Source organism: Castanea sativa, chromosome 1, assembly GCF_040712315.1.
Source record: "Castanea sativa cultivar Marrone di Chiusa Pesio chromosome 1, ASM4071231v1".
NCBI lineage: Eukaryota > Viridiplantae > Streptophyta > Magnoliopsida > Fagales > Fagaceae > Castanea > Castanea sativa.
In genome coordinates this window covers 81,558,942-81,573,780 of record NC_134013.1, presented here as the reverse complement: position 1 = coordinate 81,573,780, position 14,839 = coordinate 81,558,942, and the positions used below count along the sequence as shown (strand labels likewise).

Genomic DNA, 14,839 nt, shown 5'->3' with positions numbered 1-14,839 from the left:
GATGAGTTTCTGGACGCCTTTCGGGGTTACCACCAAATCCACTTGGCATTAGAGGATCGGGGAAAAGGCTTGCTTTCATTACTCCAACGGGGAACTATCATTATAAAGTCATGCCATTTGGGTTAAAAAATGCGGGGCTACTTTATCAAAGAATGATGACCCGAATGTTTGAACGACGGCGGGAAAACCATAGAAGTATACGTGGATGACATGGTGGTAAAGAGTAAGACGGTACCTTCGCACATCACGTATTTGGCCGACACCTTCCAAATGCGAGGAAGTATAAGTTGCGCCTTAACGCCTCCAAGTGTTCTTTTGGAGTGGGATGCGGAAAGTTCTTAGGATATATGATCACTCATAGGGGCATAGAGGTGAACCCCGGTGCGAGGTTAGGGCTATTCAAAATTTGCGGCCGCCTCGGAACCCAAAGGAGATTCGAAATTGACCGGAATGATTGCGCGTTGAACAAATTTATTTCTCGGTCGAGCGGCGGTGCGTCGTCCTTTCTTTCGGTTGTTGAACAAGTGGAAAGGGTTTCGGTGGACCGAGGATTGTGAGTCGGCTTTCCAACTCTTAAGCAATATCTATCTCGGCCACCCATTTTATCTCGCCCACGAGGTGGACGAGGTTTTATTCGCTTATCTTGCCGTGGCTATTCATGCGGTGAGTCTAGTCCTTATAAGGAATGAAGATGGAGTGCGAGAGGCCGATCTACTATGTTAGTAAGTCCTTGAATGAAGCCGAGGTGCGCTATTTGCCCTTGGAAAAAGCACTTCGGCATGTAGTCCACGCCACGCGCAAACTTCCTCATTATTTCCAATCTCATCTTGTGGTTGTTTTGACCCGATTGCCGCATGAAAGGCCGTGTTGCGTAGTGCGATTATTACGGCGAGTGGCAAAATGGGGAACCATTTTGGGAGCCTTTGATGTTAAGTACAAGCCTCGCACCTCGGTGAAAGGTCGGGTCCTCGCTGATTTGGTGGCGAGTTTGTTGAGCCATTGTTAGAAGAAACTTCAAAGGTAGCGCACATGGGTGAAAAATCGGTTGGTGTGATCACAGTATCGCCTCGGCTTGGAAAGTTTATGTGGATGGGGCCGCTAATCATAAAGGGTCCGGCGTTGGACTTGTTCTAATGTCCCTGAAGGAATTGTCTTTGAAAAATCTTTGAGATTGGCTTTCTCGGCTACTAATAATGAGGCCGAGTATGAAGCGATCTTGGTAGGCATGCGAATGGTACATAAGATGGGTGGCAAGGAAATCCATGTGTTCTCGGACTCTCAATTAGTGGTCGGCCAAGTCATGGGGACCATGGAGGCTAGAGATTCCGGAATGCGGGGAATATTTGGCCCGGAGTCAAGCGTCGGCGGGCGGGTCGACTCTTTACCTTAGTTCATGTCTCACAGGAGTGGAAATACTCATGCGATTCTTTGGCTACGTTGGCAACATCCTCGGCTCAAGGTCTACCAAGGGTTATTCTCGTTGAGGATTTGGTAGAACCTTCTCTTATAGTGCTAACGCACCTCGCGTCCATCTAATAAGGCACGGTCCTAGTTGGATGGATTCGATCATATCTTTTCTCAAAAATGACATCCTTCCCGAAGACAAAGTTGAAGCGAGAAAAGGTACGTCGAAAGGCGCCGCGTTTACGGTTGTCCGAGGGACCGAAGCTATACAAACGATCCTTTTGGGACCGTATTTGTTGTGTGTACACCTTTGAATCACCGTAATCATTGCGGAGGAATTGCATGAAGGAATTTGTGGGAGTCACACCGGGGAAGGTCCTTAGCTCATAGAGCCCTTACTCGGGTTATTGGTGGCCCAATATGCGAGAGGGAGGCTCGGGACTATGCCGAAAGTGTGATCAATGTCGAGGTTCGCTCCTAATATCCACCAACCACGAGGGGTTCTTAACCCTCCGTCTAGCCCTTGGCCTTTCGCACAATGGGGCCTGGACATTGTCGGGCCATTTCCGAGAGCCGCTGGCAACAAAAGATGGTTGCTCGTGGGAACGGACTATTTCACTAAGTGGGTTGAAGGTTCGAGCCATTAGCCAATATCCGAGATGTTGATTCCAAGAAATTTATATGGAAAAACATTGTTACTAGATTTGGTATACCGCACACTCTTGTCTCGGACAACGGCGTTCAATTTGACAAACGCCTTTAGGCAATATTGTGGTGACATGGGTATCATAAATAGATATTCTACCCAGCTTATCCTCGAGGGAATGGGCGGTAGGCCGAGGCCGTTAACAAAGTCATAGTCAATGGGCTCAGAAGAGGTTGGATGATGCGAAAGGCGGATGGGTAGAAGAGCTCCCTCATGTTCTGTGGACATATCGGACCACACCACGCGGAGTCCTTTGGAGAGACACCATTTTCTATGACTTATGGAGCGAGGCGGTGATACCACTAGAATACGGTTTTCCTACTCTAAAGACAAGTTCTTTTAGCCCGAGAATAACCGAGGACTTTTGGAGAAAGATCTTGATTTACTTGAGGAACGGCGTGAAGCGGCTATGGTCCAATTGGCTTATTATCGCAAAGCTAAAACGAGGATATGATGCCCACGTGAAGCTAAGGCCACTTGCACTGGTGATCTTGTATTAAGGAAAGTTGTAGGCACTTCTAAGAACCTGACATGGGGTAAACTAGGACCTAGCGGGAAGGCCCCTATCGCATTGTTTCAATAGCGAGGCATAGGGTCGTATAGGCTAGACGACCTAGATGAACGAGTTGTACCACGTCCATGGAATGTAAATAACCTTAGAAGGTATTATTATTAATCAAATAAGCTTTTGTCAATTAATATTTTAAAGTTATGGCTAGCTCTTATATTTGGAGTTACAATTATTGAGAATCAAACGAAACTTGGTTAAGTGTAGTCCTCGGACCACAAACCTTGTGGAAATTGATGTCTTGTCATTTGTTAAACGAGACCTTAGTTATGCGGGTGCTTCGGACCTCCTACTTTGGGAAAATTAACATTTGAAGTTACAATTTTTGAGAATCAAACGAAACTTGGTTAAGTGTAGTCCTCGGACCACAAACCTTGTGGAAATTGATGTCTTGTCATTTGTTAAACGAGAACCTTAGTTATGCCGGGTCTTCGGACCTCCTACTTTGGGAAAATTAACATTTGAAGTTACAATTTTGAGAATCAAACGAAACTTGGTTAAGTGTAGTCCTCGGACCACAAACCTTGTGGAAATTGATGTCTTGTCATTTGTTAAATGAACCTTAGTTATGCGGGTCTTCGGACCTCCTACTTTGGGAAAATTAACATTTGAAGTTACAATTTTTGAGAATCAACGAAACTTGGTTAAGTGTAGTCCTCGGACCACAAACCTTGTGGAAATTGATGTCTTGTCATTTGTTAAACGTAACCTTAGTTATGCGGGTCTTCGGACCTCCTACTTTGGGAAAATTAACATTTGAAGTTACAATTTTTGAGAATCAAACGAAACTTGGTTAAGTGTAGTCCTCGGACCACAAACCTTGTGGAAATTGATGTCTTGTCATTTGTTAAACGAGAACCTTAGTTATGCGGGTCTTCGGACCTCCTACTTTGGGAAAATTAACATTTGAAGTTACAATTTTTGAGAATCAAACAGAAACTTGGTTAAGTGTAGTCCTCGGACCACAAACCTTGTGGAAATTGATGTCTTGTCATTTGTTAAACGTAACCTTAGTTATGCCGGGTCTTCGGACCTCCTACTTTGGGAAAATTAACATTTGAAGTTACAATTTTTGAGAATCGAAACGAAACTTGGTTAAGTGTAGTCCTCGGACCACAAACCTTGTGGAAATTGATGTCTTGTCATTTGTTAAACGGAACCTTAGTTATGCCGGGTCTTCGGACCTCCTACTTTGGGAAAATTAACATTTGAAGTTACAATTTTTGAGAATCAAACGAAACTTGGTTAAGTGTAGTCCTCGGACCACAAACCTTGAGGAAATTGATGTCTTACCATTTACAGTTACAAATTTTGAAGAATTAAACGAAAGATTGCTTAAGATTTATCTTCGGACTATGACTTTGATTAAACTTAACTTCGATTATGCTGGATGTTAATACCTTACTTTTTTATTAACTCGGATCTTACAACCTACTAAAAGCAGTGTTATGCATTATAAGGGCTTAATTGTTATATGAAGTCCTCTTTCCTTTTTTAATCGAGGTATTATTCAAAGGAATTAACCATGTCACCTTGTATTAAATCTTTAATAATATACGCATGATTATGTGAAAGTTATGACTATGCAATCCTTGGAGTTAGATTTTTATGCTCGAGAAACTTCGATATGACTTAATGGGAAAACTTTTGTAATAAGTACATAAAGAATAAAGAAAAGCGAGACAATCCAAGTGAAAAGCAAACGAAATTGTTCTTCATTAATCAAGGTGAATATACATTACAATATATAATTCAAAAACAAAAAAAAATGGAAAAAAAGAAGCCCTAAGCTAAGTCCTAAGGCATTTGGAGGAGGATCTTGCCGAGAAGTACTAGTGCCCTCGGTCTTTCTCAACTCCCGGCTCGAAAAGGAGTCATAACTTTGCTTTCCTTTATCCGCCGTCTTTGGTGGAAGGACGTTGGGTTCCACTATACGGTTCAAGTCCCTCTCACGCATCCACCCCTCCTTCCTTTTCTTTATTGGAACCGAAGGTTACGTAGGATCGAATTTCTTTGTGGGACCATCGGAGGTAGGACGGGAAGAGTTGTCTCGGGGGTAGGAGTAGCAGCAGTGAGCCTCTTCAATCTCCTGTATTTCTAGGGGAAGCCAAACGTTCTCGGACTTCCTCAAATCAGAAGGCGGGGAACTCCCTGCTACGTTTAAAGCTTCCCCCATACTTTTTGACGGTATTCGCGGCATAAAGCCGCGAACTCCTCTGTCAGGTTTGCTCCTCGGTAGTGGCTACCCCTTCATCAAAACTTGCACCGCGGCTTGAAGAGAGAGTTGGAAGGAGCTGGCTTCTTCTTTCATCGGCGCCAAGCTGCTTCTTCAGATCAGAGCACTCCTTTTGAGCTTGGGAGAGCTCTTCATCTCTTGCATGAAGGAGCTTGCGGCGTCCTTCTATCACAGGTCTTCATTGTCTTCAAGTTTGACTCGACCCCATTCTTCTCTCTCCTCGGCTCTGCTACCTCCGAGGTCGGCTTTTCGTTCTCGGCAAAGAAGGGCCGTACCCAAGGGACTTCTCGGTCTCCACCCCTAATTTCGAGCTCAGCCTGGCTACTTTCCGAGCGTCTTCAATAAACTTTTCAGCTACAAAGACCTCCCGGAATAGCTCGTAAAAAAGCATGATGGAGTTAGGAATAACAAAAACTAATTTACTTATAAATATTGTTAAAAGGAGAAACACTTACCGGTGCTAAGTCTCTTTTTAGAGAGAGGAATAGTTGTGGTTGGCCCATCTTTTCCAAGGTCTCCATGTCCTTGGGGGCGGCAGAAGAGGGCGTTCGGACCTCGGCCGGGTGGTGGGCGTGGCCTTGTTGAACCGCCCTCTTGGACCGTGACGAGAAGATAGGAGCGCCGTCCCGGCCTTAGATCGGGGGACCAAGTGGCCGGTGCTCGGTGCACTACGGCCTCATCCACGATTTCCCGAGTTCGGTCGAACGGGCTCTACCCTTGCCTTTGTCCGGCCTTCGCTGCTGGGCCGGTGGGAGTTGTTGGCGTGGTTTCTTGGGGTCTTTAGTAATCGTCCCCTCATTATCTCCCTTCCTCTTCTTCTTGGGATCCTCGGTGGTAGTTTTGGCTCGGGTAGAGGAGGAGGAGGAGGTAAGGCGGGGGAACTTGGGACGTCCACTGTTTTCTTCTTCTCGCAACTTTGGCGGCCCTATTAGTGAGAAGACCCTCCATTCGTCCCATGCCTTCTACGGATTCGTCCTCGGGAAGGGCAACTACAAACCTGCGATTCGAGAGGCCTCGGTGGCTTCTTCCTCCTCGTCGGAAAGTACCACGGCCGGTTTCCGCGAGGTCTCTCGGTGTCTTCAAGATGGAATTGGTCTATCTCGTCGTCGGGAGTGTGTGAAGAAGACACCTCCTCTTCGGAACGACGAGTTGTTTGTGAGTGTATGGCGAGGGGCTAGCTGTATCGGCCGGTTGTACAAAATAGTGTCGAGCGTCCGGGAGGTCACGGTCGTCCAAAAAATGGGGCCGAGCTACGTTTATCCTCTTCCGTCTTCGGTCGCCGGCAATAATGGCGTCCTCTATCTCCCGAAAGTCTTTGGAAAGGGGGTGTATCCTAGAATGAGATGAGCAGCCCGGAGTTGTAGGTCCGCACTAACGAATACCTCGGAGCGAAGTACTCGGTTTAGATCGGCAACGTTACGGTGACTTAGACGAGGACGCACGTGTTGCTTATCCGCAAAAAAGACATCAAACAAACAAACCTGGTCGATTCACACAAATATTTAACGAATTTAAGTAAATACAAATACGCATTGCATTTGTGTGTGTGTTAGGAGAAGTTGTGTTGTGGGGAGATTAATCCTATGGTGTCGCACTGGATCCCCCACCGAACCGGGGCGATGGAGGCCGTCGTGCCGGTTCCGGACACGATCGGAGTAGTCGTCCTTCATGCCTTTGTTTGATTTGGGCGGACGGGGAGATTAGCCTAACGGTGCTAGGCAGAGATTTCATATAATAGCCTACCTTAGAGAGTTTGTGGGACTCATATAGGAACACGACATCGTGCCATGTGAGGTTTAAACTCATCTGCTCGTTTAGAGCATCTACACTACCTAAAACTCTAAAAACATTTGGAAGGCATTGGTCGGGGCACAACCTAAGTGGTTGCGAAGATACTCCTATTACGGGTTTCATTGGTAGGGTCATCCCACCCTATGAAGGCTATCATAGGAATGATAACCTCTCCCTCTTTCCTAGAACCGGCCACGGCCGTTGCGGCAGTATTCTAACCCTACGTCGGCCGGGAATATGGTATTTGGCTCTAAAGCCTTCCATCCCGACGGCGGTATCAACTAGACACTTGAATCTTCCCATTACGAGAGAGACGATAGACTAAACTTTAAAAGGGAGAGTGATTGTATTGGTAGCCGAGGACTGTATCCGAGGAGAAAAGGTCAAGACTAGAGAGAGCAAGAACTTACAAGGTTGAAGGTACGGGTTTCCACGTTTTTCTGCTGGTGAAGAATGATTGTTGTTGTTTTGATGGGATTGATCCCTAATGACTTAAATGAAGGCGCAGGTTCCCGAAGCGTCACGACGTGCGAAAAGGCGGCCTCGAAAATTATGTCTTTCCCACCTAAAATTTCGTGGAGTGAGGAGAACCGTTGGATGCCCATCTCACCGTTGAGCGTGGGAGACAAAGAGTAACTTACAGTAATAAATGCGCGCGTTTTCGAAAATGAAACCGCCAAGTGTCATCTTCTGGGACGCGCAACGAGTTCCACACGGGTCGCCACTTATAAAGTGTGTAGAGCGAGGTTCTCGTCGGATCAAAACCTATTTTTCTCCTCGGATGTCGAAAATTAGAGTTTTGAGGGGCTATTGTGTGGGGCAAAAGGATACGGTGGGAATGTGGGCCTTTTGGGCCTTGTTAAGAAAGGCCGACGACCACGGGGTTAGAGATTGTTGGTGCTATGGGTCGGCCTATACGCCGAGGATCCTAGGATCCGGCCGAGGATGGTTTTCCCTCGGAGTGACATCAAAGAACCCGAGACTTCATGGTAAAGATTAGGGAATGATACGGTCAAGACCAACGGTTAAAGGGAGAGAACCCTTGAATGTCCTAGAAGCGCCGATGTTGGAAGAATATCAAAGGTAAAGTCTGCTACCTCAACATTAAAGATGCACCTACCAGGCGCATTAATGAGGAAGTGACACTTAAACGATGGAAGGGAAACTTGAATTGCGTTCAAAGGCACTAAGAAAAGAAATATCTAGGCTAAGGGAGGAATTGAAATGACACGTGGATAAAGTATTAAAAAGAGGAGTATTTAAGGAGGACCGGGAGCAAACAAGGGGGAACTTTTTGTAACCTAAAAAGAAGAAGGAAAAAGAGAGAGATATAATATAAGAACGAGCTTTCGGCCACGTCAGGAGATGCATTTACATTACTCCTTTTGTCTCTAAGTACTTGGAATCTTTAGTTTGTCATTTCATCGCCATGCATACACTTCTAACGCAGGTTTTATTCTGAGCTTCTTATTGTTTAAGGCTCATTGGGTCTGAGCCCATAACTATTCTTGGGTCCAGGTGCAATTGTGCACTTACAGGAACCATGTTTCTCACTTTCTATTTTATCTGACTCTTAAGTCATATTTTATGTTCTCTCTATAATTAAAATTTTTTATACTAATTTTGCTTGTATTTAACAGTTTTAGGCATATATATACATAATATTAATGGTCTTTTCTCCTAATTTTTTTTAATTACAAAATTTTATCCTATGGCTGAGTTTGGATACGGATGAAAAAAGGGGCGTCTGCGTTCAGCGTTTTTTTTTTTTTTTTTTTTCCTTCTGCTTCACGCGTTTCACAGGAGAAGTGGCTACTGTTCATGCTACTGTGCATGAACAGTAGCCGATTTTGTTGACTTTCAGCAAATTTGTGGGTCCCGTGTACTGTTCACGGGACCCACAAACTTCACTTTTCAGATTTTTTAAAATTAAAAATAGGACCCACGGCACTATTCACACATTTAAAAATTATTTTAGTACAGTGTTTTCAGTTTTCAGTTTTCAATTTTCAGCAATAAGCTCTATCCAAACGGACCCATATGTCTTATATTTCTTTTCATTTCCTAAAAAAATGAAAACTCTATACAATTTTTTACAAAATTGAACTTCTTCAAACACCTCTGCTCTTGGTCAGATTTAATTTATAACTGTTTTTCCCCATGTAATTCTATGAATAACATTTCCTCGCCCAATAAAATTGGTATTTGGAAAATATGGAAGTGAAAGTTGTGAATAATCAGGAACCCACATGATCTTAAGCTTCCTAAAATTTGTTTCAAATAAAATAGGGCATTGTTAATAATTTGTAGGCAGTGAGTGCAAATACACACCGCCCAAAAGTCACATTTTTAGTGTATTTTAGCTGTATTTGTAATATATATTTTTCCGATATAATAGGTCATAGGAAAATGTTAAAAGCTTTAAAAATTATTATATTGTTATAAAAAATTATATAATCACATAAAATATCATAAATTGTTTTTTTTTTTTTTGGTTGGTTTAAAGGAAATATTCATTAAACTATGTAGTAAAGGAAATATTCATTAAATTGTATTATTTTTTTGGTCTTTATAAATTGTATTATAAAGACTACGTAGTAAACTATGACCAGTAGAAAAAAAAAAATTCATATAATAATAATAATAAACTGTTATTCATAATTGAAATATAAAATAGTTACTACAAAAGTGGTAACATTTTAGGTGGGTGTGGAACTCATATTTTCTAATCGGGAGGGGAATCTCATGACGTTATCATGAGACTTGTATGTGCAGACCGATCCTCAATTATGTGCTAATTAATTAAAGTTCTGGTTAATGTGTAAGGGCACACATTCACCAATTTATTTTTGGAAAAGTTTATTATTGTGTGCCCCTTATGGCACACATGAGTAAAGTCCATTAATTAATTAATTAATTAATTAAAAGTGATGAAGTTTCACTTTTCAGTGTAGTTAACAGTCAGTCACGGTTCCTACAATATTTACATTGTAAAAATGGCTTCCATCTCAGAACTTAGAAAAGTAAGTAATACCATAATACTACGTATTTGCGTATTCTAGATTTCCAAACAGCTCCGCCCCACAGCACCAGTAATCGTTAAAAGCGAGAGTACAAAGCAAGCAATCAAAGAAATGGACGTGGGTAGGAGAAGAAGTGTGGTGCCCGGGTCTGTGTGGGAAAGCAGAATGAAGATAGATGAAGTGAAAGGTGGGATTAAGGTGTTCAATGGAGAAGAAAGCCCTGCTGATGAAGAAAGTGGGGCCTCTACTCCCACTGCTAGTAGTGCGACAATTACAAAGCCAAAGAGAAGTCAAAATCAAAATGGTGGTGTTGTAGCCAGTAGTGGAAAGAGGAAGACTTGGAAATCAGAGAGCAGCTTTGAGGGGTTTGATAAAAGCCCAATTCAGGTTAGTAAAAGAAAATCTGAGGAACTCAGTGTTTCTGCTGATCAGGGAATGAAGAAGAGCCCAGTTCAGAGTGTTAGGAAGTTGAGATCTGAGTCAAGCAAGGAACTTGGTGAGAAGAGCCCAATTCAGATGAGGAAGCCAAGATCTGAGCAATCACTAGTCAAGGGGGTTAAAGTTGGTGAATCTGGCGAGGGAACTGAGAAAAAGTCTGGGCCTTTGAGGAAGGTGAAATCGGAATTGGTTAGTGGTAATGGAGTTGAGAATTGTACAAGCTCAAGTGAGTTGAGGAAGGTAAAGTCGGAGGTGAGTGAAGTTGTGGAGGAGTCAGGGAAGGGAATTGATGAAGGGTCTGTTGCAGAAACTGAGAAAAGCCCAGTTGATGTTACTGTAGAGGCTGAAGCTGAGGCTGAGGCTGAGGCTGAAGCTGAAGCTAGATCTGATGAAACTTGCAAGGAGTTTGGTGTTTGTGAAGAAAAGGTTATAACAGACAGGAGTGTGGTGAATTATGCTCCAATTCCAAAAGTGGAAGTGGTGAACAATGCAGAGGGGGATGATGATGGTCTTGATTTTGTTGACGGAGAAGATGAAGATGATGATGTTGATGATGCCGATGAAGAAGAATTGGTTGCGGAAATTGAAATTGATGTTAAGAAAATTAATGTTCCAGAAGAACCTAAGAAGATTGTCAGTGTCAATGAAGAGAAAAAGCTTCATCAAGTTAATAGACAGCCTATAATCAGTGTGAAACAGCCTCATCCAGAACCAAAGAAGATTGTCAATGTCAATGAAGAGAAAAAGCTTCATCAAGTTAATAGACAACCTACGGTCAGTGTGAAACAGACTCCTCCACTTGAGAAACTTTGTACTACATACCAAAGTCTATCGAAACCTATTTCAAGAAACCAGAATCACTCAAAACCTACTCCAAGATACCAGAATCTCTCAAAACCAAGTCCAAGAAACCAAAATGTCTCAAAACCCACTTCAAGTAAGTGTCTTTAATTTATCTGCATTTGATTGTTCACACTGAATTTTGTTTATCTTTGACGGGTTTTATACTTTTATGATCTAGGTTCATATGAATTTCAAACTTTTCCAGAATCCCACAGCAAATTACAGAGTTTTGGTAAGTTTTGATTTTTAGAATTAAGCACAATGGTAAATATTCTCTAGTAAAAATCTTTCAATTTTGGAACTCAATTTGTCTATGTTAAACTTTTCAGTGGATTTGGTAATGTGGAAAGAAGTTCCAAGATCGGCCCTTGTAGTGCTAATTGGATCATTTATGATACTCTCGTCTTCCTATACAAAAGACGTTAATCTCAGGTTAGAAAATACAGAACAAAGAAAATTGATTTTAGTTTATATGTATCCTCTGTGTTTGCTATAAAATCCTCTGTTTCAGAGCAGAGCCCAGAACTAAAACCTGTTTAATTATTGTGTCTTCAGCTTTGTATCTGTGATTTCCTATCTGGGTCTTGTTTATCTTGCTGCCATTTTCATCTATAGATCCCTCATCTTCAGGTAATTCCCTCAAACATTTCTCAATTAACAAACAAAGATTTTATCAATTTGGTCTATTTCTGACTCCTTTTTATTTTTCTGAATGAATTTAGGGGAGCTATGGATATAAATGATTCAAACTATGTGCTAGGGGAAGAAGAAGCAATATGGTTACTAAGATTGGTTCTTCCATACGTGAATGAGTTGCTGTTAAAACTCAGAGCCCTTTTTTCTGGAGATCCTGCTACTACAATGAAGGTAATATTCTTTTTTTCACTAAATTTTTTTTTCTTTGGTCATTAATGAAGCTATAAAAAAGGATTTTTTTTTTTCCTCTTTCTTTTTGTGAATATGAAGAAGATGACAAATTGTGAAATTGCTTATGATAATGGCAGCTGGCAGTACTGCTCTTTGTTTTGGCGAGGTGTGGCAGCTGCATAACCATTTGGACTGTGGTTAAATTGGGTAGGTTTCGTTTTTATTATTATTTTAATATTTATTTCACAATTTGTTAAAGTGACTTTTTTTTTTCCTTTTTGAGAAAGTTGTTAAAGTGAATAGATATGCCTTAGGAGTATTTTTTTTGTTACGCAAGAGATAATACTACTCTAATTTAATTTAAGTGTACATGTGTGAGTCTCTTGGAGACTTGAATTCTGATCTTTACTCTCATACTCTATCAGCATTTATACTTATAGAGTGACCATCGTACTAAAAATGTGTGGTGGTTGAGAATTATTTTATCAGTAGAATTGTAATTTTTTTAAAAAATAATTATAAGAAATTTAAAATAAAACTTTATAGGAATTATAAGAAATTTTGATGTTACATTTCACTAAATTTAATAATTTATTTTTTTTAAAAAAGTATAGTACAGTTTTTTCTTAGTTGGGGAGTTTTTAAATTTATTTTAACATCAGATTGACAGATTGTGTTGAAAATAAAATAGTGTCGGTAAAATCCAATAAATAAATTTAAAAAAAAGGAGTGTCGGCATATAAATCTGTTTTTTTTTTTTTTTTTTTTTTGTTGCCGAAAGCATATGTGTTTGCACTTTTTAGTTTTTACTGACGCACTGCTCTGTTCACTGCCTCAGGTTTTTTGGGAGTTTTCACAGTACCAAAACTCTGCTCATTGTACTCTGCACAGTTAACTGCAATTGGTAAATTCCTCAATTTATTAGCCCTTTTATCAAATTCTGTTCCAAAAGTCTGATCCATAACTCATCGAGCTATATTTTCTACCTTTTATTGTGATTATAATCTGGTCAATACCCTGTTTTTCTCTACCAGTGTGGAATGTAAATAATGTACATCACGTCACATGGATGAGCAAACAACTTTGTATGGGCTTGACTATGATGTAGGACCCAATGACCCATAACTTAATACTAAAACCATGGCAATAAGTCAATTTGCACATAAATTTTGTGACGGGGTATGATTGATATGCAATAAAAATAATTTTAATGATGATTCTAATGAAAATAATATTGCATTAATTACAATCAACTAGCTTAATAAATTGTGAAATTTATTATTTTTGTGGAGTCATTATTTCAATTTTACTATGCCTCCATCGTTTTTCAAAACTCCACGTTCCTTAATGGCTTAATGTTTATCGAATCTTTGTTTAATGGTTTGTGCGAAAAACATAGTTTTCATGTATCCTTTGTGGAATTTGAATATAAGGTGATGTGCTTGTCTTTTAAAATTAGTCAGTTCATCTTGTGTTCTGAAAATTAGTTTTACTTTTTTGCTATAACAACTAATTAGTAAAGGAAAGTGGTTACTTTGTGTTTTGCATTGAGAAACCTATCCATGGGCATAATCTCTTTAGTCTCTTTGCCATTTAATTAGGAGCATAATGGCGAAAATTGTTAATTCTAATTATTTTTTGTACGTTTATTACAAGTGAACTTGCATTGTATATGAATTCAATTCCTATTCAAGTTAAATTAATTGACTTTCAAGAATTGGTTTCCAACATAGAGAAATTAACGAAGTCCTAATATTGAATTGCAGCAAGATTTTGGCTAGGGCGTTTCCATGACATTTGGGACTCCTGCTCTCACAAGAAAGCTGTGGCCGCTGCCGCTGTTTTTCTCATTTTGAACCTCTCATCAGCTGTTGCACGCATTTGGGAAGGTGAGAACAACTTCATAATTGTCAGTAATCTTAGGATTGTCATGGCTATTATCCAAGTTCTGACATTGTTTGCTACATTTTGTTGAACAATTGTGTTGCAGTGTTCATGTTGTATGTGGCTTTCCGATGCTATCAGCAATCTTCAATTACAGATGAATGGGTGGAAGATGAAGCAGGAAGTGAAGAAAAATGACGAGGACCATGATCAATTGGATAGAGAAGTACATAAGGGTCACATTTTGGCCAAATCATTAACCGGTTCACAGAAAAAGAGAAGAAAAAAAATGATAAAAAAAGGAAAACATATATTGTTGTTATATTTTTAATATTCCTCTATTTGTGATTGAGTTTCTAGGAAATTTTATCCAAATTTCAATGTAAAAATTCGCAAATAAAAGAAGTGGTTTTCAGAAACATGTGCTGCTAGTATGCTAGCCCATACATATTCCAAGGAAAAAAAATGATAATTACAAAAGAAGGCATCTTAAATGAAGTATTTGTGCTTCTTAAGGTAGCTCCCAAACATATTCCCAAAAAAAAAAAAAAAAAAAAGCAAAAAAAGCGATGATTACAAAAGAAAGTAACCTATGCTGTAGAACAGTTGAGTTTGGGGAAGAAAAAAGAAAAGAGAAAATGAAAGCAACTTATGATGTAGATATTTCTAGCAAAACAAAGTCCTCTTAGAATTGACTATAACATCTTAGCATTTTAAAACAAAGTCCTCTAAGCTCTCAGTCATAATATTTGTCTATAAATAGAACCATACAAAACAAAGGGCATCATCCATTCCTACTAAAACTTTTCTACTCTGACTTCCTATCCAACTACCATTCCTATTGAAACACTGCCAAATTTCTGTCTCACCCAGGGGGCAGGACCCGCCCTTCCACTAGGCCAATTAGGCAATTGGCTAAGGCCTCAAGTGGAAGGGAGACCCCAAAATTTTAGGAAAAAAGGGGAAGTAGGGGCAAAAAAAAAAAAATTTAAGATGAATTAAAAATATCCAGCACATTTTTTTAACCAAAAAACAAAAATTTTGGTAGATCCGGTTAAATAAACCAAAAATCATCAAGA

The 14,839-nt window shown here is 40.3% G+C and overlaps 1 protein-coding gene across 1 annotated transcript; it reads left to right on the top strand.

Moving 5' to 3' along the window:
* Positions 1-9,692: 9,692 nt before the first annotated feature.
* LOC142615236 (uncharacterized) lies at positions 9,693-14,179 on the top strand. Its single transcript, XM_075787956.1, has 9 exons — positions 9,693-11,103; positions 11,188-11,241; positions 11,339-11,441; positions 11,565-11,639; positions 11,732-11,876; positions 12,014-12,083; positions 12,715-12,780; positions 13,643-13,765; positions 13,867-14,179. The coding sequence occupies exons 1-9, from the start codon at positions 9,840-9,842 to the stop codon at positions 13,956-13,958; spliced, it is 1,992 nt and encodes a 663-aa protein (XP_075644071.1). The 5' UTR covers positions 9,693-9,839; the 3' UTR covers positions 13,959-14,179.
* The last annotated feature ends 660 nt before the right edge of the window (positions 14,180-14,839 follow it).